This window comes from Tupaia chinensis, unplaced genomic scaffold (genome assembly GCF_000334495.1).
Source record: "Tupaia chinensis unplaced genomic scaffold, TupChi_1.0 Scaffold000335_1, whole genome shotgun sequence".
In the NCBI taxonomy this organism is placed as follows: Eukaryota; Metazoa; Chordata; class Mammalia; order Scandentia; family Tupaiidae; genus Tupaia; species Tupaia belangeri.
The window spans coordinates 4,208,768-4,234,409 of record NW_006159829.1 but is presented as its reverse complement, the minus strand read 5'-3'; the positions used below and the strand labels follow the sequence as shown (position 1 = coordinate 4,234,409).

Sequence of the window (25,642 nt, the reverse complement as noted above, 5' to 3'; positions counted from 1 at the left end):
CCCCGAGCCTGCCTGCCTGGCTCCAGGCTGTGCTCACAGGGGCAGCCACGCGGGCATGTCGACGGCCGGAAGGGGTCTGCTCTCCCGGGTGTCCCTCTGCGCGGAGGTGCTGGTGCAGAGGCTGAGCTGCAGGAAGCGGCCCGGAGTGAAAAGGCAAAGCACTCTGCACCCGCGTCATGTCAGTGGCTGCTGAGGGAAAGGAGCCCCTCTGAGCCCTACCCTGAAGCCAGACTTAGGCCCAGCAGGCCTCGTCTCTGGGCCTCCTGAGCTGAACATGGTGATGGATGGAGCAGGGGATGCAGGTGCCCACGAACATGAGGAAGAAATCCAATAACTCACAAGGGTCTCGCTCCGGTGGAATCTAAACATTTGATCTAAAAATCTGAGAGAGTAGGACAGGGGTTACCAGAGGGGAGCTGGGCCGAGGTCGGTCAGGCAAAAACAAGCTCAGGTCTCTACCACACAGTAGGGCGACGGCTAGTAACTCCACACTGTGCCTTTCAAGGGAGCTGGAGGAGAGGACAGCTCACAAAAACGATCGGCGATGAGATGACAGGATTCTAATTACCCCGGCCTGATCATCACGCAGCGAATACTGCATCAAAACCTCACACCGAAGTCCACAGACAGGTGCAATTATTAGGTACCCATTAGGAATAAAACTTTTAATAAAATAAAATGTATGAAAATAACATGCAGGACACGTGAGGGAGGGGCTCGGAGAACAATGGGGAGGACTATGATTGGGTCACAGGAAGGCCTGGGACGCTCTTTCTTCCTTGCCACGATGCTACGAGCCCCTCCCGGCTGGTCAGCTCCCTGCCCCAGGAGCGGGGAGAGTGGCCCACTGAATGCCTGAGAAGAGAATGTGGTTTTCCAGGAGAGAAAGGCTGCCCCTGCTCACTGCGCTACGGAGCAACTGTCCAGCTTCTCAGACTCCTCCTTTTCCTACCTTTGTACGAAGACTTGGCCCCCAGCAGGTGCGGGAGTTGTTTAACTCCAAGGAAACTAATGCTGGCCCTTGCTACCCAAAGTTTGCTGGGCCTTGCCTCCTTCCCAGAACCTCGCAGGAGTGTAGGAAATCATTAATCTCCATGTAGATAACAGCCATGCCTTCTGGCAGGCCGTTCCTTCTACCCAGAATTCCTTCTTCCTGACCCATTGGAACATCTTCTCCCAAATAACTTGACCTCAAATACACTCCCAAGAGTTGCCTCCCTCGGGGGGTTGAGGTGTCCCTGCCCAGTCTGTCCCCGGGGGCCACAGCCCTCTGCTCCCACCCATCAACGTGTGCATCATGTGCTATGTCCTTTCTTGCTTGGCTTCTCCAGGAAACTGCAGGCTCCTTGAGAGCTGGAACCACAGCTGGTTGCATCTAGAACCTTGAACGCTGGCCCGGGCCAGGCATGGGCTGCTCACTCATGCCTGACTCATCCACCCTGTCCTTCAGTCATCCCGGATTTAGGAAACACGTGCTCAGCACGGTGCAGCGAGGGCAGAGAGGACACTGACGGGCACTCGTGGTCCTCCACACAGCCCAGGTGCCGTGGTGGAGGTGAGAGGTGGCCTTACAATGCATCCCTCTCCAACCCACTAGGAGGTTCAGGACATGTCCCAGGAGAAGGTGATGCCTAGTGGGGACCTCGGGGGTGGGCAGATGAATGGGGCCGCTGCGAGGGCCATGCATTATCACAGACTCTGCCGAAGGGTGAGTGCAACATACAGGAAAGCTATTTTGAGTCTCACTGCCCAAGTAGAGGGAGAGGAAGGCTTATCTAAACAGAAATGATTCGCTGGATAAAGGCCAAGGAGTTTCGAGTGTCTGGGAGCAAAAGGAAAATACTATTTAAATAAATAAGCAACAACCAATATATGCATTTAAAAGAACAGGATTAAGACTGAGTCCATCAAAAACCCAGTCATCTTTGACCAATAACCAAGGTAGTGTCCATTTCCCTTCTACTTTCCTACCCCAAACTCCACTAGTGGACAGGCCTTGCTTCACAGTGATGGAATACATTTGTGTTTACTAGTTTTTGTCCAAAAAATATCCTGTATTTCAAAATAAATACCACTTACTGGGATTCCAGGTATTCCAGAGGGGCCTTGGGGGCCGGATGGACCTTCTTTGCCCTGAAAGATCCAAGACATGAAAATACAATGAAATACTTGTCTTTTCTGGAAGTAGACTTCTGTCTCAGACCGCCCTTGAGAGCTGGGAGAATGCGTCTTTGGCTAGGACAAGGGGCACTTCTGCCTCAACCTCATCCTCCAGGCTGTGCCTTGCAGAGCGGTGAGGTCGCCCAGGACAAAGAGCACCACGCCGGCCATGCACACTGACTCATTGCTGCCATCGCCAGCCTGGGGAGAACAAGCCATGAGAAGCCGGTGGGAGGAAGATGCTGGGTCTTGAGGTCCAGATCCAACTGCACTTGTGTGCAAATCCCCCGAGACCCACCTAGCATGACTGTGGACCCAGAGGTCCGTGCACACAGGGCCTCTCACAAGCCCACACCCCAAACCAACGGGCTTTCCACTTTCATCCTTTTGTTCAGAGGTTCCTAAGCCTTTTACTGTCAATGGCCACATCTAGTGTTTTTTTTTTGTGCAAAAAAAGACTGTGTTTTGAAAAAGTGTTCTCCAAATTGCATTAATCAGTACTTCATTTCCCATTTTTTCATCAAAGATGCATACAAATGTGAGTCAGGCCTTCTGAATCACCAGGAGGGAGGTAACCAGTGTCATCATTTCTATCACAGTGAGCAGTTTCACACGACCCTGTGACTCCACTGTGAGGGTCTCTGCATGTGTCTGACAGCTCATAATCTCCCACCAGTGTCTTTGCGAGATAAGATACAGCTGCCAGGCTTTACATCCTGACTCACATGCCACATAACATGGAACAACGTGAAGGCCCACGCCACATAACATGGAACAACGTGAAGGCCCACGCCACATAACATGGAACAACGTGAAGGTGGTGGTTTTATCCCCTGGAAAGGAAAGCAAAATCAAAACAAATGGACAAACTGAAACAGATATTTATGTCAGATTGATACAGACTTTATATGTTGTCATATAAAAATGGTCCAAATTGGGTCCCAGAAAATACTTGGCTCTATTAAGTACTACTCAAACTTAATATAAACTCAATAATTGAGTTTTACTTTCAAACTGGAAGAAAATAAAAGCCATCAGCAATGCATGATTAAGATATTAGAGTTTTTAACAGAGCCTTGGAAGCTGATGAAGAAGAGACTGTTTTGAGTTCTTTCTTGTCTGTTAAAATGTTTTCTCAAGAGAATTAACACTCCACATATTCCGGTTGAGAAGGGACTATTAATTAAAAAAAAAGAAAGAAAAACCAGAAAGCTATGTCTGTGCACTTGCACTGAGAGCAAGCTGGCACAGCCCAGCTCTCTAGAACGCGAAGTTGCATAGCACTTGAGACTGCCCAGACACAGTGCCTCTTACACCAGAGCAAAACTGGAACCACAACGAAACAGTGTTCACCCCTCACCACGTCCCAACACCTACAAACTCATAAACAAATTAAGTCCATACTTTTTGTCAACCTGAGACAAACATGAATGTTTGCATTCAACTCTCACTAGGGATATTTTTAATATTTTTTGTTTGTTTGTTTGTTTTGCCACAGGGTATGCATGTGTGCTTACCAAAGAGAGTCAGAGAAGGAAAGTGAGAGATCACCACTCAGGAGGGATAGCCAGGCTGTAATCCCTTCTCCTCCTTCTCTTTCTGGGGTTTTGGACACACATACACACATGCTTAGAGTGACTTTCAAGCTGCCAGGTCCAGGACTCGAATTGTGGTTGGCCATGTGGGAATGCAGCTCCTTGACTGTCATGCCACCTGCTGGCCCCTCCTTAGGGACTTATTTAGTATTGAAAATAGAGCTTTCTGGATGTCCTCCTGCATGCTCAGTGTTTCAAAGATGCTCGTATGAAATACTAGGATCTGGGACCAGCAGTTAGTATAATGGCTATGTCACTGGACTCCCATGTAGTTGACCGTGGTTCGCGTCTTGGACCTGGTGGCTTAAAACTCACACCAGGTGCGTGTGCGTGCGTGCCCAAGATCCCTAGAGGAGAATGGAGGAGAAGGGATTGCGGCGTGACCATCCCCCCTGGGGGGTGATTTCTGGCTTTCTGTCTGTCTCTCTCTGTCTGTCTGGCGAGCGCACATGCCCTATAGCAAAAACTTCTCCAAATAAATAAATAAAACTAAGATCTGGAGCTGGCTCGCCAACGCGGGCTCTCTGCCAGGTGTTGTAAACATGTTTTATCAGAGCACGGTCACACTGCTTCCTTTCCTACTGCCTGCAGCCGACTTTGACCACCACAGAGTAGAGTAGTTGCAACAGAGACCTTACATATGGCTGACGAGCCTAAAACTTTCACCACTGGGCTCTTTATATCAAAAGTCTGCCAAGCTCTGTGCCAGCCCAACCTCTTCCACTCGAGGTTAAGAAAGTACAGTCACACAGAGGCACGTGGAGACCCAGCCGAGAACCACACCTTGACTCGGCACCTCGACTCCCTGTCCAGCTCTTGCCACCACAGGCACACTTCCTTTTAGGAGAAAATAATTCCCTTGGCAGAGAAACTGGAAATTAAGGTAATTTCTAAGTCTAATTCTGGAGACTCAGAAACAACCTTCACTCATGTACCCCGTGATAAACCAGTCCCTGTTCCCTTTCTGGAAGTCCATGCCTCGTGGCCACACTGCGGCATAACTCTGCTCCTTTTATGAGACGTTTCTGCTATAGGGCACGTGTGCTCTCCAGAAAGACAGAGAGAGACAGAAAGTGAGAAATCACCCCCCAGGGGAAATGGCTATGCTGCAATCCCTTCTCCTCCATTCTTCTCTCGGGGTCTTGAGCACGTATGCACACATGCCCGGTGTGAGTTTACGTCCCAGGTCTGGGACTCAAACCACAGTTGGCTACATGGGAGTCCAGCGACATAGCCATTACACCAACTGCTGGTCCCATAACCCGCTCCTTCTACCTGACAGGTGAGATGAGGGTGCCTGAGGAGTCAGTGCTTGCTGCTAACCTGCTGGCACCATTCACTTGCTATGAAAAAGATGTAGAGTGATTAAATGTAAATAATAAACATTTTTAAAAATGAAAAAAAGAAAATTATACAATTGAAGTACTTATTGACTAACTCAGTGAACTGTAGGTGGAAAAAGAAAATATCCTTTTATGCAAGTTAAGTTAGGGCTTTGAAAATATTTCATGACACCGAGTCACTTAACATCTAAATGGTGGCTGTAGGATAAGACAGCTATAAAAGATCAGGAAGAAATCTCGTGGTCCAGGACGCCCGTTTCCACTGCTTCACAGAGTCTCAAAGCACTTTTCAAAAGAAGCAACAAAAAGCAGATGGGTGAATATTTGTTTTACAAGAATAATAATGAGAAACTCCATCATTATCCCAAATCAAAATAGAGTCTTCATCATATGTCAAAAAGACTGACAGAGAGTTAATGTTTTGTTTTAAAACACAATGGAGGGACCAGCAGTTGGCGTAATGGCTGTGTCGCTGGACTCGCACGTAGTCGACTGCGGTTCGCGTCCCCGACCCGGTGGCTTAAAACTCACGCCGGGCGCGTGTGCGTGCGTGCCCAAGATCCCAAGAGGAGAATGGAAGAGAAGGGATTGCGGCGTGACCATCCCCCCTGGGGGGGTGATTTCTCGCTTTCTGTCTCTATGTCTCTCTCTGTCTGTATGGCGAGCGCATGCGCCCTACAGTGAAAAAACCACTCCAAAACACACACACACACACACACACACACACACACACAATGGAAAGGTTTCAGGTGTACATGTGTCTTTTCGTTATGCCCACATTACTTATGTTTTCTCTTTTGTGACTACTAAAGTCATTGTTTGGGCAAAGAAAACTTCCACTGTATCCAGGTTTGATAGTTAGGGAACAGTATAGGACCACCCTCTCCAAGGGGTCCCTTACAGAATAAGGTCTTATTTAGTGCAGCTTAATTCCTAGGAATGAAATGGTTTTACATCTGGGCTCCACATCTTATTCTCCTCAGCCAAACAGTCCATTCGTTTTCATTGGGGAAATTGTTTGCTGTCTGAGTCTCAATAAAAAGCTGTTGCAATATGCTTTATATTATTCATCTCGGGCCTTCTATGTGAACTGCCTCAAAAGGATTGACCAGATGATAATCCTAAAAGGAACTGTGTGAGGGACCAGCAAATGGTGTAATGGCTATGTTGCTGGACTCCCATGTAGCCGACTGCAGCTCAAGTCCAGAAACTGGTGGCTTAAATTCACGCTGGGCACATGTACATGTGTGCCCAAGATCACGAGAGGAGAATGGAGGAGAAGGGATTGAGGTGTGGCCATCCCCCTGGGGGGTGATTTCTCTCTCTTTCTCTCAGTCTTTCTGGCGAGCTCACACACCCTATAGCAAATAAAAACAAAAAACAAACAAACAAACAAAAACTCTCCAAAAAAATAAAAAAAAAATATCTATGGACCAGGGTTTATGCCATGCCATTTGGGAAAACTGCTGACTCTAAGATCCTGTAAAAAGTTAGGAATAATTTCCATCTCATGGGTTGTCATAAGAAAGTGAGACAATTCACAATCAAAAAATACTAATTTCCCTTTCCCCAGACCAATGGGGCAAGGCTTGCTATGCCCACCAGTTTCCTCCCATCAACTGGTCATTTCACTTCTCCAATCCCTGCTTTCCTCATTTATAAAATGTAGATAATCATTCAGGCTTTTCTAACATGGTGGGGAGAGGGACCAGCAGATGGTGTAATAGTTATGGCACTGGACTCCTACGTAGTCAACCGCAGTTTGAGTCCTGGACCCAGTGGCTTAAAACTCACACTGGGTGCATGTGCGTGCATGCCCAAAATCCCGGGAGGAGAATGGAGGAGACCTTGCGGTGTGACCGTCTCCCCTGGGGATGATTTCTCACTTTCTGTCTCTCTGGAGAGCACACATGTCCTATAGCGAAAATCTCTCTGAAAAATTAAGTGGGTGGAAGCAGTCTGTTAGGCTCCTTCCTTCACGTGCAATGCCCGACCCAGCTCCTGCGTGACTCCCACTAAACTGCAGTTCACCTTTTGCTTTATGGCACTGAAACCAAGAATGTTTCTAGCAACATCATGAAGTGATGGAACTACAGTTTTCTGAGATAAAAGCCTTGCATTCTAAGGCTGACTCCACCAATCGTAGCTTCGAGGCCTGGACCAGAGACTGCTCCTTTCTGAACTTCACTCTCCTCTCCTGGACATCTGGGTAACTATGGCTACCTCCTGCCTTGCCCCCGGCACATACCTCAGGCTCATGGTGGGTCAGCTCTGAGCCTTTCCACCCTGCTGCTGCTCAGAACAGAGACCATGTGACAGGGAATAGTAACACTGGCCTACACCAAAGGCCTATTTGCCCTGGTAAACTTAATCCTGGAGTGCCACGTTGCCAGGTTATTTTATCCAATGCTTTATTTTTGTGGCAAAGTAACCAAAGCTCCAACAGAAAGTGACCCCTTCTGCAGCTTCCCTGCAAGAGTAGTACACAGAACCTCAAAAAGTGTGAGCCACAGGAGGTACAGAGGATCTGACAACATGAGCAAACACTTGGGGTTCTGGAAAGGCCTATAGACAGACTGAAGACAAATCCTGTCTTCTGAGGAACTTACAGGGGGTCCTTGAATTCCTGGTGGTCCAGCAGCCCCTGCAGTCCCATCAGCTCCCTGAAAAAGAGAGCAGAAAGCCAGTTTCCCGTGCACCTGGACAGAGGTCAACAGTGCCCTCCTCGTCACTCGTGACCCAACACACAGATCTTGCACCTGTGCCCCCTCCCAGCTGCCCCAACAATAAATATTTCAAAGGAGTGTTTGTCTTCCCCATCAGCTGGGCCATCCTCTGGAAATACAATGATGCTGGAAGAACTGCAGACACATGTCGGAAAGGGCCAAGGCATTAACCAGCCAGCCATCCGAAGATAATGGTAGATGGCCTCAACTTCAAAGTGGACACTTTCAGCTACTAAAATATCAGGGAATATTTTGGGACAGGAAGCTATGAATGAACAGTTGGGTTTACCTTCCAGAAGATTAGGAAGGCAATCACTCGCATCAACTTAGAGATAAAGAGATGCACAGATGGATAAACAGAAGAAGAGCCCGACACCAGGGAGTAACCAGAGCGAAGAGCCCCACACAGACGTGGGCCTCCAGGCTCCTGCTCACGCTCCTCCCTCTGCCTGTGAAGTGCCTGTGTGCCCAAGGAGCCCGTGCCCTCCCCTTTTTCACTTCGCTCAGGTACCTGCTTCGCAGTCAGACACTCCAGGCCTGCAGACCCAACATCGCAAGCCTCTGCACCTCACCACCCCTGCTACCGCCTGTCCCCTTTCTGTCTGCCTCCCCTTAGCTCTTGCCAGCATCTCTGGCATTTGCTGATTTTTATTTGTTTATCGCCTGCCTCCCTCCTCCCACACTCTTCCTGTCTTCTGAAGTGAGGGATTTTTCTTTTTCTTTTTCCTGGGAACTAAAATGTTGCCTGGGATATAGTGGATAACCAATGCGTCCTGAACTCGTTAATGAATTAGGGGCTGGGCCGACTGCGTGAGAAATGAGTGGTTCCTTACTTTGCACATCCACCTCTAGGAGCTCTGGTTGAGTCAGATTCCTAGTCCAGATACCATTTCCCCACTGACTAGCCACGTGACCATAGGTATCTCATTCCTTCGTAAAACAGAGAAGAAAAGGCACCTATTCCATATGGGATTTGAGAGATTTGAATAAGTGAATACACAAAAGGAGTTACCCAATGCCAGGCACATGCTAAGGGCGGTATCCACTGTCCATCCCAAGACCAGGGACACAGCATATTTTAACTATATATGAGAGAACAAGCCAGCAAGTTCCCCCAATACCTTCTTTAGTTGTTTTACATATATCGAGTGTCCATATTCTAGTAGGCGCTAACCAAGCTTCGGGGATAAAGAAATGGCACATGGGTTGGATCTCAGACATTCCATAAAGCATAGACAATAAGCCTAATTTACACTTATGAGAGATTCCTGGGACAGGGTCATTCTGACTCACCTCTACCTCCCCCATTAGGTAGGGGCTCAGTAAATGTTCAGTAAATGTTCATGAAGTAATGGTAACATTTAAACAATAGCCTAAGGCTTAGGGTACAATTATACATCCAGCCCGAAGCTAATGTAATAATGGGGTTTCTAGGACAAGTAGGTGGCATAGTTTGAGTCCCAGACCCGGTGGCTTTAAACTCACACCAGGCGTGTGTGTGTGTGCATGCCCAAAATCCAGAGAGGAGACTGGAAGAGAAGGAACTGCAGCATGGCTGTCCCCTCTGGGGGTGATTTCTTGCTTTGTCTCTCTGTCTCACTCTGTCTCTCTGGAGAGTACATGCACCCTATAAAAAGATCTCTCTTAAAAAAGAGGGGGGGATTTCTACTCCAATCCAGACTTTTGCACATAATCTCAGCAAAAGCTTCTGGTGACCTAGACTCTGGAAACTTGCTACATTGGGATTCTAATAAGTCCTCTTCCTCAGACTGGGAACAGGAAGAAGGACGCCAAGTGGGCGCTAGAAAATAAATCACAGGAGAGTCTTGCCTGCCTGACACCTATGTCCTGGGTTCCCTGGGCAGGGCCTGGCAAACAATGAGCACTTGGTGGAAACAAAAGTGAAACGAACCAAACACCAGTGCGTAAGCATTCACTCCTGCACCCGAGCTGCTTCTGCATGATGGCTGCTGCCCTGGGCAGGGCTGACTCAGCAGCCATTCTCCAGGCTGTGGGCAGCACCCAGCAGGACACAAAAGAGAGGCTCACTAAACACCTGCCAGGGAGCCGCCAGCATTGATCGGCGGGGGGGCAGGCAAGCTGGCTGCTGACTGGGACTGCTTCTGAGCCTCAGCTTTATCACCCAGCGTGAGAATGAAAAGCTGGGAGCTATTTCCCGCCACCGTCACAGAGTCCCAGGTCACCGTGAATTCCAACGGAGAGGAGCACCCTGTCTATACTAGAGTGTGCTACAAGCTTTGGAACCTCCAGGGGGGAAGGGGCATGGGGTTTAACCCCATATTCGATATCCAAGTCCTTTAGCTCTTAGGTTCCACAAGGAAGGAAAAGGCACCAGGATATAAAATTACCTGTGAATAAACTATTTTGTTTTAGAGTTGTTCATTTATTTTTTTTTTCTGCTTTGGAGTATGTATGCTCTCCACAAAGAAAGAGACAGAGACAGTGAGAGGAAAAGTGAGAAACCAGCCCCCAGGAAGAATGGCCCTGCCCTACTGCAATCTCTTCTCCTCCATTCCCCTCCTGGGATCTTGGGCATGCACACACATGTGCCCAGCATGAGATTTAAACCACTGGATCTGGGACTTGAACTGCAGTCAGCCATCTGGCAGTCCAGTGATACAACCACTACGCCACGTGCTGGCCCCTAAATAAACTGTTTTTAGTTAATGTAGCCCCCTCTTAAATGTCCCTACTTGCTCAACACTAATGCCTCTCCCCACTACCTGGTCTATCACCATCTTTATCAGTATTTTTTTCTTTTTGCTGATGGTAAGATGCTACAAAAGTCAATATCATATGCAAATACAATTTACCAAGTAATTTACCAAGTGAAACTGCAAATCTTGGAAGAATTACAGAATTCTGTGAAGTTAAATGAGAGCAAACCGATCATTCCTGTACAAGGTCTTCGCTAATGGAAGCAAGGCAGAGACAGACCAGCTAAGAATTGAGACTGAGAAATTATAAAGGATATTAACATCAAAGGCACTTGGGAGAAAAATGGGTTGAATATCAAAGAATTAAGGTAGGCTTTCTGAAATTCAAAGACAGTTTTTAGTACTGTGGATAATTTACCTTATGGGTTTGCTATAAGAGTCAATTATGCAATGAAAAATGTTGTTTTGTGCTTTATATGGTTTTATTGAAAGAACCACATTTAACACAGTCTGATTTATTCTAATAATTACACGTAGTCACAATTAGAAGTTGTTTTTTAAAAAAGAGCAAGCTTAATTTCCTAATTTCAAGTTCATGCTCTTCACTGAGCCTCTTTTTCACTACTTAGGACTCTCTGCTGTCTACTTCAGTGACCTCTTAGCCATCAACGTGTGTGAGATCAGGCCTCATGGATAGCCATGGGAAACCGATCTTGGGCTTCGCAGGGACACTGGTTCCCACCTCTTGTTGCCATGGCTACTCACGATGGACACATAGGCTGCCAGGGCAGTGGACTTTGACTAGGGACACATTATGACTGATATGCGGGCAGCCCAGACTGAAGGGAGAGAGACGCTAAGAAGGGTCTTCATCGACACAGCCACTACCAGAGGAAGAGGAGGTGTGCGCAGGGGCCATGAGGACAAGCTAGATGACAGTAATGGCAGTCCACGGAGCTTAAAGGCAGCAAGTGCCTTCAAATAATAATGAATGGACGGTTAAAAATACTGAATAGTACAAGTGAATAATACCAGCTGGGGTCAGTACTATTGTTATTGATTAGAATAAATGCAGGGGACAAGCAGTTAGCGTAATGGCTATGTTGCTGGAATCCCACGTAGTCGACCGCGGTTTGTGTTCCGGACCTGGTGGCGTGAACCTCACACCGGGCGTGTGTGCATGCATGCCTAAGATCCGAGAGGAGAATGGAGGAGAAGGGATTGTGGTGTGGCCATCCGCCCTAGCGGGTGATTTCTCGCTTTCTGTCTCTCTGTCTCTCTCTGTCTGGCTGGCTAGCACACATGCCCTATAGCAAAAATCTCTCCAAAAGAAAAAGAATTCAGGAAATCTGGGCTTATGAGACACGCTTTCCTTCCCAGGGCTTCTCACCATGGGACAGGTTCCTCGAAAAAGGGAAACACTCCTCTTACTTCCCTTAGTTTCCACGTGCTTCAGTTGAGACCCCAGCCTTGACATGGCAGCTTCCCACCTGTTCCAGCTCCATTCTGCTTGCTCTACCGAGGCCACCAGGTGCCTCTGCACGTGCCCTGGGTGCCTCTGGGACCCACCGTCCCCATCCCAGGGTGCCTTCTGGGTGTCAGCCCGTCCTCTGTGGTAAGAGCGCGACCCCGTGTGATTCCATCTGCAGTGTAAGAATGTGCTCAAGTGGCACAGCCAAGAGAGGAGAGAAGTCAAGACGTTTACTTACTGGTGGCCCAGGGTTGCCGGGGGGCCCCATGAAACCTGGAACTCCGGGATGACCCTAGGAAAACAAGAGAAGCCTTTCTGAAAACCAGCTCATAGAAAGCTTTACATTTTGTGTAAATATCAAACTTCAGATAGTAATCCAAGAATCATCTTCTAATTTCTTTTATTTATTTATTTATTTATATATTTATTTATTTTTATTTTGTTTTAGTTTACATTTATTCACTGAACATCATCACAGCATACAAAACATGATATATATATTTATATATATATTCATATTTATATATATATTCATATTCATATATTCATATTCACCCTCTGCCTTCTAATTTCACTAACAATCTGGGTTAAAGATACGGACCACAGAAATGACCTCTATTTACATAGCACTAATGCTTCTGCAGGCTGACAAGCCACAGACAGTGCTTACAAAACGGGGACGCTTCACCAAACTGTGGTGGGAACGGTGGCTGAGGGTGTGACTGAGAACCAGAGTGGCCGTGACAGCGGTGTGTGCTGGGCCCGGGACTTGTTATATTATACTCTCTAACTTGTCAATATGTTTGAAATACCCATTAATAAAAAATAAATGTGCATGTGCACTCACACATGCACACACACACGCACATACGTGTATAGGCACACTCACACATTCACACAAGTGTACACACACACACGCACACACATAGGTAGATTATCCCTTACTGAGTATCCTAAATGTCCTGAAATGCTTGGGATTTCAGATTCTATTTTATTTTGAAATATCTGCATATACAGATAAAGAGATATCTTGGGGCTAGAACCCAAATACACAGAGAAGTTATTCATGCCTCTTATCCACATAGCCTGAAGGTCATTCCCTCCAGTATTTTTGTATCTCAGTACTTCAGCTACAACCTGTCACATGAGGTCAGATTGTTCCTAGCTGTGGTGTCATGTTGATGCTCTGAACACTTGGGATTCTGGAACATATCAGGTTTCAGCTTTCTGGATTAGGGACACTTAACCTGCATATGTGTATATATGTATCATCCCACCTCCATACTCTACATCTGCAGATTCAACCATTTCATTTACAAATCAAGACAGATCAAAAATGTTCAAGAAAAAAATAAACACATAAAAAATAATACAGCATAACAGCTATTTACATTACATCTACATTGTATTAGCTACATTGTATTGTATAAGTAATCAGGAGAAGATTTGATGTATATGAGAATGTGCACGGATTATATGAACATACATGATTTGATGTAAGGATCTTGATTGTTGATGGAGCAATACCAAAAGACAACACACACACACACAGACACATATATATAATCTGACTAACAGAATTAGGGCAGCCATGCTATGGTAATGTCAGTTATGTTAAGGAAGACTCACTTCCCCACGTGCAGAGGAAATTACCGTGTACTGCGGAGTAAGCCAAGGGAGTTACAGTGCAGCACATGCCCGCTGACACTGCTCTTACACTCCACTGTCATACAACCGAATGAACCCTCCACACGCTGCCATGGGAAGACACGGGCTCTAACATTCAGCATAGAGTTCATCACGTTGACAAGTCACTCTTATATACATAATCCAAATATATTTCATCTTTCCAAACACAGAAGGAACTTCAGCCGAGGGTCCTATCAGACCTCTTATCTGGCTGCCTGTGGGTGACTTGCTAAGTGCCTCACTCAGTAAAGGGCAAGTCTGCGGGTGGGAACCGGCCCATCCCTCACTCTGCACGCTGGAGCCCACCACAGTGCCTGACGTGGGGCTGCTTTACACAGCACTGCCCGTGAGAGGCAGAGGAGATGAGCTGTGAGAGGGAGAGAAAGGGACGAGGGAGCACCACGGCAGCCGCTGCATGGAGGCACAAGAGCCGCTTAGTCACAGGGACACTAGTCAGGCTGAGCCAGGCAGCTGGCAGCACTGGACAGAGAAGACGTGGCGGTTCAGTGCTCAGGTCCACGCAGAGGGCAGCGCGTCCTCACTGGCACCGTCTCTCATGCATCAGAACTGGTTCGCTGGCCTGCGGGGCACTGCCCGAGCACGGGACAACGGGAAGCAATTTCAGTTAGCACCATGGGAGTCACGGGACAGGTCCTCGGGACACGAGGTGAAGAAAGAGGGAGCATTTCTACATAAGACACACTAGTTCAGTGAACAAGGAGAGGTAATCAGTCCAAAACAGAAAATGAAATGAAAAGAGAGGGCGGGCTCCCCAGATGACAGGGGGAGAAGGGAGGATGAACATGAACTAGAGATATCAAGATGGAAACCATGAAATTGTAATTTTTAAAAAATCCTTTTGCAGGCAAAGAAGAAAGAAGGAATACAGCAGATAGCAGAATGGAATCTACCCAAGAGGAATAGCAATCTTTCTTCAGAACTAATGGTACATTATAGGTGGTTTTTACCTGATCACCTTTCTGTCCAACCTCTCCGTCTGCACCAGGTTCTCCTTTACTTCCCTAGGGGAAAAAAGAAAAGTCACTGAAAATTTTTCTATAGCTACTTGCAAAATGAAAAAAGAAAGGGGGAGGAAGGGAGAAAAGAAAGAGGAAGAAAGAAAAAGAAAAAAGAAAAGGAAAAGAAAGACAGCAAGAAACAAAGAAGAAAGAAAGAAAGAAAAGAAGAGAAAGAAAGAAGGAAGAAAGAAGAAAGGAAGAAAGAAAGGAAGAAAGAAAGGAAGAAAGGAAGGAAGAAAGGAAGGAAGGAAGGAAGGAAGGAAGGAAGGAAGGAAGGAAGAAAGAAAGAAAGAAAGAAAGAAAGAAAGAAAGAAAGAAAGAAAGGAAGGAAGGAAGGGAGGAAGGAAATTAATGTGGGAGAAGGGAAGAAAGGAAGGAAGGAAAGATCGATGCATTCACTCGCCCATTTCTTCATTCTTTAACAATCTCTTACTGAGGTCTGGCCATAGGTCAGGCATGGTGGCAAGAGACAGAGACGTGGTCTGGCTAAAACATTGTTGTTACATAATCAAGTGGGATTGCGGGCACCCTAGGGAGCATTGGGAAAGGGGGCTGGGGAGGCAGGCAGGCCAATTCTCTGAGTGCCTAGTATGTCAGCTCCTGAGTCTGGGATGGTTGTGGGCACCTTCAAGGATGTACAATTGCCCTGGGCCTTAGCTGTGGCTGCAGTGGGGTGGCTGTGAGGGCTAGAAGGGCCAGATAAAGAAAGGGTGATCAGTCACAAGGCAAACAGGGTGTAATGAGGAGTAAGAGGGCTGAGAAGACGAGGCAGAACTGATGGTGTCTGTGGGCCTTTGGGGCAGGAGTGAGGAGAGGAGAGTTGAGAAGATGGAGCGTGAGGCGGCCCTACCTACAGGGCTTTGAAGGAAGACCCTCCACACGTGCATTCTCCTCCTTGCCTTTTAGCTGTGGGCTGTGGAGTTTCACTTAAACTCAGCATCGTAGGGGGTTTTGCTTGTTTATTCTGGTCTAAAAAGGAGAAAATAATGACGCCTACCCCATGAAATATTGGCAGAATAAAATCAGATAAAACATTAAGCACAGAGCTATGAATGCAGCAAGAGCTCAATTAGGTTTTAGTTACAATTACTATTTTTATTAGCTTGCATTTGAATCCTGTGTCATTTACTATCTGTGTGTCATTGGGCAAAGTGCTTCAACTCCCTGTTTCCTGAATTGTAAGATGGGAATAATAACAATAACTGCCATCATCAACCTCCTCCTCACCACCACCACTGCCATCACCATCGTTGACTACACCTCATCATCACCATCGTCGACTACGCCGTCACGGTCATCATCCTGATCATACTTACCACCGAGAGCATGGTCGTCAGTACACTCAGAATACAACACCACCCTCATCATCAGCATCGTCGAATACACCTCATCATCACCATCGTCGACTACGCCGTCACGGTCATCATCCTGGTCATACTCACCACCGAGAGCATGGTCATCAATACACTGAGAATACAACAGAGAATACAACACCACCCTCATCATCAGCATCGTCGAATACACCTCATCATCACCATCATCGACTACGCCGTCACGGTCATCATCCTGATCATACTTACCACCGAGAGCATGGTCGTCAATACACTCAGAATACAACACCACCCTCATCACCATCGTCGACTACGCCGTCACGGTCATCATCCTGGTCATACTCACCACCGAGAGCATGGTTGTCAGTACACTCAGAATACAACACCACCCTCATCATCACCATCGTCGACTACACCTCATCATCACCATCGTCGACTACGCCGTCATGATCATATAACACCACCCTCGTCGTCACCATCATCGACTACACCGTCATAGTCATCATCCTGATCATACTCACCACCGAGAGCATGGTCATCAATACACTGAGAATACAACACCACCCTCATCATCACCATCATCGACTACGCCATCATGGTCATCATCCTGATCATACTCACCACCGAGAGCATGGTCATCAATACACTGAGAATACAACACCACCCTCATCATCACCATCGTCGACTACACCTCATCATCACCATCATGGACTACTCCATCACGATCATATACCACCACCCTCATCATCACCATTGTCAACTACACCTCATCGTCACCATCGTCGACTACATCATCACAGTCATCATCCTGATCATACTCACCACCAAGAGCATGGTCGTCAATACACTGAGAATACAACACCACCCTCATCATCACCATCGTCGACTACACCGTCACGATCATATAACACCACCCTCATCATCACCATTGTCAACTACACCTCATCATCACCATCGTCGACTACACCTCATCATCACCATCGTCGACTACACCTCATCATCACCATCAACACCACCCTCATCATCACCATTGTCGACTACACCTCATCGTCACCATCGTCGACTACACCGTCACAGTCATCATCCTGATCATACTCACCACCAAGAGCACGGTCGTCAATACACTCAGAATATGCAACCTGCAAAAAGTGTCTTTCACAGACTAGCCCCGAAAGTGACACTCCATGGTTCCAATCTTTCATTTGTAGTCAATCTTGGCTCTGCATTTACTGTGTTAACAAATGTGTTTCAGTAAAATGTCATTAAACAGAACCACTTCAGTCCTTTAGGAGGATGCACTATGCAGTGAAGTAGGTCCTTGGCCATAAGTCAATCTTGGCTCTGGCTCCATTCTTGCCATCCCTATCTTTGTATCCTTAAGCCAATCATGCCCCTCTGCGGTCTCAGTTTTTTCATCAATTAAATGAATCCGTCTGAGGGCTCAGGACCCCACAAGTATCTTATTGAAACATCAAGCTTAATCTCTTCTGATCCAGACTTCTCTACCTCACATCAGTCCACTGCCGATGGTGACTATGTAATAACACTCCCTTCCTCCACTCCAGGGTCTACAGGGAGGGTTAGGTGCGCTAATGCCTATAGAGGACCAAGTCCCGCTGTTTAGAGAAAAAAACATGGCTTCAGAGGGGAAATGCAATTGTTCCAACATTTGTGCATGCAATTATTTCTACTGTTTCTAAATCTATTAAGCCAACAAACTGTCTGCAGGCTGCTTTGTAATCAATGAAAAGAAGTGACACAGAATAGCACACTATTTCCCTGACATTTAGGACAATTGCCTTAAAGGTAAATGGTTTCCTTTCAAATTCTGGTCCCCAGTCTGGGACTGAAGTGGTTTCAACACTCATCTGGCACAATGGAAATGTCAGCAGCTTAAGGATCTCCACAGTTGTCCCTGTCTCCTGATCCCCACTGCAGTCGGGGATCAAAGCAAACACAGCCACCCCCAAGCCTGACTCATTTCCTTCCAGAAAAAAGGACTGACATTTGCAGAGCCTCTACTTTGATGGGCACTCAGCTAGGACTTGTCACATGAGATTCTACTTCATATGTTGCTTTGTTTATATTCTGAGCTGATGCAAAAGTATTTAACATGTCTGTGATATCTAACTTAGGCAGTAAGACTACTCTATGGGGTAGGGCTTACCATCAGAGTGTTCACTGAGAAATCTGAAGGCCAGACAGGTTAAGTCATTCACCTGTGGTCACACAGCTAATAAAAAAGCAAGATCTGGCATCTACCCAAGGTCAGTCTGATGATCAAGTATCCCTAACCAAGTTACTCTCTGGGCTATTTCTCTCTTCCACAGTGCCTCGTCTCTCTGGTTTCATTATGCCAAGGTCACAGGATGTATAGCCAGGAAGCCTGCCTGACCACACTGACCACACCAACCACATGCCAGGCACACTGCTACACACTGGAGGTCCAGCTGTCAGTAGAACAGATAAAAATCCCCGAGTTGCTATTCAAGGGAGATTAAGAACTCAGGAGGTCAGCTATCTTCAGATTTTTATTGAGGAACCACTTTAAGGGCTTAATTCTCCTTGTCTTAATTGTTAAATTGAGTAGTCTGGAAGGATCTGCAAAACTCTGGGCATCTGCAGCCACAGCTGAAACATTGGCATGTCGGTCATGGTAAGGCTGTGTCACCAAGGCCACTCTGCTACTGCTACAGATAGAATATTCTGTAATAAAGTATTTTATTTTGGATTAAAAATAATATAAAAAAGTATGAAAGAGACGTTGCTTTCCTCCCATTTCTTAAAACACATGCATCACTGTGAGCTCTTTTTCTGTCTCTGGAATATATAACTCCTTTTAAAAGATCAATATTTTGCTAGCTTTATCACCCGGGCACCCAAGACCATCTTTCTTAAAGGAACCATCTTTTCAAACATAATCTGCCTGGAGGAGCAACCCTAGCTCCCAAGTCCTGTGGGGTGGTAGATACCTAACTCGGCCAGCTGCCTGGCCCCAAGGTGCAAAACTGCCTCCCATTACAGAGCTGTGAAGTTTACTTTTCCTTTGGATAATGCCAACTAGCTAAGACAAATGGCCACCCAAATTCCAGGTGAATGTAGGATGAACACGTGGGAAAATGGTGCTATCCAATCCTCTTAAGGACGAGTTACTCTTTATTGTGAGGAGTGGATTTGATGGGTGCCCGTGTGGGCTTGGCTGTATAGAAGAATGAGGTTGGTTTTTGTCACTGCAATCGCTTAGCCAAAAGTTTGTGATATGCATCACATTCTAGTGTAATGCTTATTTAATAATAAAATTGTTACCTTTCTCTTCTACCTTTGTAGGAAAGTTTTCTGGGTGGGAAGAAGATTTTTGTTCTCCTTTAATTTATATTTTCCCAACACCATGATGTATCAAGCACATTTTGTGACAATTATTTAGAGATTACAATCACACTAGGGGTTGCTCTACAGATGTTGGTCTTTTAGAACCTGCTGAGCAGGGACCTCTCTCGAGGAGTCTACAAATGTTAAGGGCAGGGCCTCAACTCTGTCCAGTTAGTAAGTGTCTGCTTTTCTCAGAACAAGCCCTGCCCTTGAAATTTTTCTGTTCTCTTCTAAAAACTCTTTATCCCCAGATGCTTGAAAAATCCTGATTCACCTTAAGGTACAACTGAACTCTTCTCTTTTCTAGCCCGTGGCCTTCATGGGATGCCCTTTGCCCCATGTGTCAGTTTCCTTAGAGTCATTTACTCTCTTTGGGACAATTCATTATAGTTATTTTTTTTTCTGAGAGAGATGTTTTATATAAGGTAAGTGTGCTTGCCAGAGAGGCAGAGGGAGACAGAGAGACAGAAAGCGAGAAATCACCCCCCATGGGAGATGACCATGCTGCAATCCCTTCTCCATTTCTCCTCTCAGGATTTTGGGCATGCACACACACATGCCCAATGTGATTTTCAAGCTGCCAGATCTGGGACTCAAACCACAGTCAGCCACGTGGGAGTCCAGCGCTTCAACTACTGCTCCACCTGCTGGCCCTTACCGTAGTTATTATTAACTCAAATGAACAAGAAGTATAAGGACCTGTAGAGGCTGCAAGTATGAAATGCTTCCAACTTGCTATGTTTTATAAATTTCTTCTTGCTTTGTCCTCACATCTTCCTTGAGAGATAAGCTATACCATTCTTTTAAAATGAGGGACCCAACATTCAGAGAAGAAAAAAAAAATGCCAAGCCCTATCATTAGTAGGTGAAATTCATGCAGCTAACAAAAGGTCCAGCAGGTTATTGACTTCCAAAGCCCACCGCCCTCAACGGCCTCCAGTCTAGCCTGACTGTGGTATGTGTGACACACCAGGCCAGCTGAATCTCTCCTCCATCACAGCATCAGGTCTGGATGGTTTGGCCATATCTGAACCCTTTCTGTACCTCATGGCTTAGAAGGAAATTGTTTAAGGGGATGCCTCGTGAGAATCTTTTAGGACTGGAGCAGCTATGGGTGAAGAGAGAAAACTCCTGCAGAAATTATGGAGTAAATAGATCTGGGTGGGATTCCTGGGGTCCCTCCTGGCAGTGCTAATAGCAACAGGTATTATCTCTGCCTTCCCAGAATCATCTAGAACCTACAACCCAGGACATCTGCTCAAAAAAGTGTCTTCAGTTCCACAGAAAGCTCCCTTTACCATTAGCTGGTTGGTAAACATATAAAGAACAAACATGCTTTCTCTAAGGGACTGAATAATCATCATTTCTAACATGAGACTGGCTTTACTAGGCAATTCTGTAGAAATCCTCGCTCCCAGGACCATCACTGTGACTAGTCTTGCTCTTTCATCCCTTCTACATGGATCATAATCACAACAGCAGCCATGATCTCTAGATCCTGTCTGCTAACCTCAATATCTTCTGTAGTTTTGAAGTCCTGGAATGGAACTCTGTGACTGGCCATGGAGTTAACCTCCCCAGACCCAATCCCCGGGGAGAGCAGCTGCTAATCTGCAAGATAAACCTTGGGGAAGCTGCTTCCCAGATGGTGCATCACAGTTGCAAACAGACGAGCCAAAGCTTCTTGGCAACACAGTCAGTGACATCCCAGGGCCTTGGGCTATACAAGGATGCTCACTGTGAGGATGGCTACTCTGCCATGGGGAGCTCTTTCAGAGCACACATTCATCTTCATGTCCACAAGTCCTGCAGAGATACCATGTGATAAGGGATGTTGAGCAGAGAGGAAATGCAATGGCCTTCCTGTCTGTGCTCTGGAAAGTGGTGTGGGGTGAGTGAAGAGCATAGAGAACGGCTTAGCTTTCTAGTCAAGAACCAAGTCAAAGCTGTGAGTTCTCAGAGGGATATTTTACCCCTATGTGACTCATTTTTCCCAACAATACATGGTGACAAAAGGAAGCCATCTGCCCATGTTTTAACTGGATTGATTATTATTTTTCGGGTTAGCTGCTTAAGTTCCCTGCACTGTATGTCCCCACTTAATACATAACGAGTGTCTGCACTCTATGGCAGAAACTGAAATACTGGAAGGTGTGATAGCAGGGAGGCTGACTGGATATCGCACATAGTACAGGAAGGGTAGGTAACGGGGCAGGAGGGATCAGGGACAAAATAAAACAGTGACTAGGTGCAAAAATGGAAAGTTATCTGTTGATGATAATGTATATGGCAATATCCTGACTTAGCTAATATGCACCATATTCATACCAAGAGAACCATGTTGTACACCGTAAAGGTGTTCAGTGATAAAATGCAAACAAAAAATAATTTTAAAAACCCCTGAAAATTGGTATTAAAAAAAAGAGTGAAAATTATATAAGGGTTCATTGTACTACTCTTACAAATTTTCTATATATTTTTTTCAACATTAAAGAAATCAAGGACAATTCATAAGGAGAAGAGAAGAAATCATCACAGGGGCATCACCAGAAAAGACTGAAGCAGGGCTCTCCACTGGGAGCTGTCCGGGGTGCTGGCGGCGGCGTTAACGTTACTGGGAGGACAATAGGACACTAACTCTGAGTCCTGAAGGCTGGCTAGCAGAGATCAGCCTCGGATATGCCACCTACTAGCGGGCATTTAATCTGGCCACACCCGGTTTCCTCCTCTGGAAAGTGAGGCTGTATCTCTCTCCCAGGAACATGCTGCCCACTGCAGGGGATAGCATAAAGCAGATAGCTGGCCCTAACACTCCGTGCACGGCCCTCAACACTGCTGGGATTCACTATGGGGAGTGGACTAGAGTCCCAGGTACTGCTCAAGGTCACCACCAACCCCCCAGTGGGGAAGCTAGAACCTAGTCTTTCAGATGAAGCACTAATTATTGCTCTTTTTCTGGATGGAAGCTTCCTTTGGCTTTTTTGGGGAATATTTAAAGAAGCAAGCCCTCCTTTGAAGTGGATTATAAAGGAACAAAGGCAGAGTCATTGTCCCAAAACATTATTACTTCAAGCAGGGTAGGGTGACAGAGGAAACAATCCATGTTCAGTGGAGGAAACTCCTTATTTAATTGATTTGCTTTTGTTTCTTTGAATAAAGGCAATTCTCCCTCAGCAGAGGCTACGCCCAGCAGCCAGCCAGTTGACAGCAAAGGTTACTTAAGGATGAGCTGAAATGACAGGCCCCAGAAGTCTTCTAGGCAAGAAATGTAGGCAAACTGGTCACCCCCAGAAGGGAGGACAACACATATTGTAGCATAGATGATGCTACAATTTCTTTGTATCTTTCAACCTAACACTGCCCCAGAGAAACTCTCTTTTCCATCTGCACTGAGACCCGATATCTGCAGCTCCAAGGCTGAGTACTGGCCAAGTCAAAACCCTCTAATGTCCTCCCCAAATTCATGCCTCAGGAAGGCTGGATGTCCTAACCTGCCATCCCGAGCCTGGGAGACCTGGATGTTTTCCATCCTGGTATATCACAGGTCTGGTGCTTTGCTGTCACACCACAATATTTTTTGTTTGCTTGCTTTTTAACAGTAATAATAATAGCTGGGCCCAGGATAAAGCAAATGAAGCATCCTCTTTGGGTACTAGAAAGCTCAGTAACTTAGAAGAGTGACATTCCAACAGCAGTATATTAAAAGGTCAAAATCTAAAGCAACCCAAGATGAACAAAATATCAGAATGTAAATACACACAACGCTATGGCTCTGCTGGACTCGGGCGGTGGTAAGGAAGAGAGGCTGTTCAAATGGAGCATGTGAAAATGAGCAGGAGCCCCTCAGCTCCACCTTCTGCTGAAGAAAAATGGAAAGGTGCCCCAGTGAAAATCAGTAAGGGCTGAACTGAAAGCGTCTTTCTAAACTGCTTGGAATGCAAGGACCTCATGTAATAAGGCAACATGGGCCATGAGTCAGAGCATATATTCACATTTCCCACTTGAAGGAAAGATAAGGTTTTAACTTAAATTCTTAAGATATTTTGCAGGATGGAAACTGCTGGCTGTAAGCACACAGACTCGAAGCTGATGGTCACTCCCTTCCAGACTAGGAATTGATTACCCGAGGCCCCTATAATCAAGAAAGCCCGTGAGATGATCTTGCCCTCTTGAATGAATCATTGATTTGAACATGCACCTGGGACTCCCACACTTAATTCTGCCCTTAAAATGCATGGGAGGGGGGCTCCTTGGGGAGACCAGACCTTCGCAGCAGGAGCCGCCCACCCTCCTTGCTTTGCACGTGCTGATGAGGCTGAGCGCCACTCATCACACTCATGTCTGCTGTTGGGCTCACAGGGCACGGGCATGCTTTATGCCCAGTTGTTTATTAGCTTTTAATTCAATCACTTTTTTTTCTCTTATGATTTGAGTTCCTTAACAGGCTGGGTTCTGTCTTCATTTAAAATTTTTATTATGTTCCTCATATCAATCTCATTGAATTTAAAAATTTAAGAATCACTGCACCAAAGAATTGCTTTTCTTTGTTTTGGCGCCCTCTGACATTTCATGCCAACTCCTCACCCTAATTCTGGATGCCGTGACCTCGGAGCTGGCACTGACTGAGGGCTCACATGTTCCAGGGACTGATGGGAGCGAATGGCTTGCAGTTGTCATGGTGATGAGCCTGGAAGGTCACTGCCCCTATAATCTCTAATTTATTTTAGAACAAGGGAGGACAGAGAGGTTAAGAAACTATCCATAGATCACAGAGTTGAGATGGGATTCTGACCCCAATGGTCTGGCTCCTGGGCCCTGAACTAGTGACAATTTTATGCCACCTTTCCCATCAATGAGCCATGCTATGTCCCACCAGGCCATAGGGAGAGACACAAGTGTGGGGAGAGGGGGAGGCCACAGAGGGGCAAGAAGAACACCCCCAGGAAGCACCCATGGTGGCCAGAGGGGCTGGGCTTCCCTGCACCTTCCTGCCCCCGTGCTCACATGCAGTCTGTCAGAGCTGAGCACGCTCACCAACCGTGGGCACAGCCACTGCCCCAGAGCACGTGCCTGGACATGAAGCTCTGCCTATCCTGTGGGCCTGCGGGACAGGTCCGGCTTCCCCCCGACTGGCCCCTGGCTGTGAAACAGGGCGATGCCGCCCACTGCAGAGGGGTGCCCATCACACACACGAGAACAGTAATGCTCGCTTGCACTCAGGAAGCACTTCCTTACCTTGTTTGGACATAGAGTGCCAAGTTCTTTTTATGCATTATACAAGATTTCTGAGTTTGTGGGGATTTGAAATGAAGTACAAGTTTACTTTGGTACAAAAATATTTTTAAAATCCATGCAGAGATTTTTTTTACTAATATGCATCTTCCATGACCTTTTCTGAAGTTCCTTGTATGGCTCCACTCCAGCAATCCCTAACATTGTTGTTTATTATATTTTTAATTCGATCGCTTTTTTTTTTTTTTTTACATTTTAAAATTTACAGATAATCATGGTACATCTTGACACTGTAAACATTGAAGTGAGAAGTGCGAGCATCTGACCTGTAAGCTCAGGTGTAACCTGTAAGAGGCGCAGAGGCCAGCTCCCGGCGCACCTCGCAGTTCCAGCACTCAGGGATCTGTTCCTGAGCACCTGGTGAACAGACCTGCCCAAGGTCACTGAGACAGCCGGTGCCCTGATGAGACGTGCAACACGGTTTCCGATGTCGAAGCCACTGTCTCCGTACACTGGCCGCCTCTGTCTTGTTTGCTTTCACTCCTTAATTTTCATGTTTTATTAAAGTTTATTTATATGCCTTAGCATGAATAGACCACATACTAGTCCAGATACTCCCATGCACATTGTCCATCACTCTTCCGCACACTGACCAGAGATGAGCAAGGGCAACAGAACAGACACACACAGACGTTTAGGGGTCCCACTGACCTGGGGTCCAGCAACTCCTGGGGGTCCTGGGAGGCCTTGTGGCCCAGCATCTCCCTGTAGCAGGGAAACGAGAGAAAAAGGAAAAAAAGGAAAGTAAAAACAAGAATAAGTCTCTAGGGCCCACACCCAGAGTCCTCACCAAGCCATCAGGCTCACACGTCACCCACTGATTTCCACGGGGTTTCCCATGTCCACACCATCTCTTGCCCTCAGTTTGCCGGACAGGTGGTGACATGCCTGTGGCTGGGCAACCCTGAGTGTACCCACTACGGAGCCGTAAGCTGGCGGGGGAGCCAGTCCCCAGGGCGCCCCGGGCCC

General features: G+C 46.6%; 1 protein-coding gene across 1 annotated transcript in view; it reads right to left on the bottom strand.

The window, feature by feature from the left end:
* COL22A1 (collagen type XXII alpha 1 chain) overlaps positions 1-25,642 on the bottom strand; it is a 272,600-nt gene that overhangs the window by 38,213 nt on the left and 208,745 nt on the right. Inside the window, exons 46-50 of the mRNA XM_027773278.1 lie at positions 25,325-25,378; positions 14,631-14,684; positions 12,212-12,265; positions 7,708-7,761; positions 2,080-2,133 (exon numbers count right to left, since the gene is read on the bottom strand). Of these exons, the coding sequence (XP_027629079.1) occupies positions 2,080-2,133; positions 7,708-7,761; positions 12,212-12,265; positions 14,631-14,684; positions 25,325-25,378 (270 nt within the window). The remainder of the gene's footprint in view (positions 1-2,079; positions 2,134-7,707; positions 7,762-12,211; positions 12,266-14,630; positions 14,685-25,324; positions 25,379-25,642) is intronic.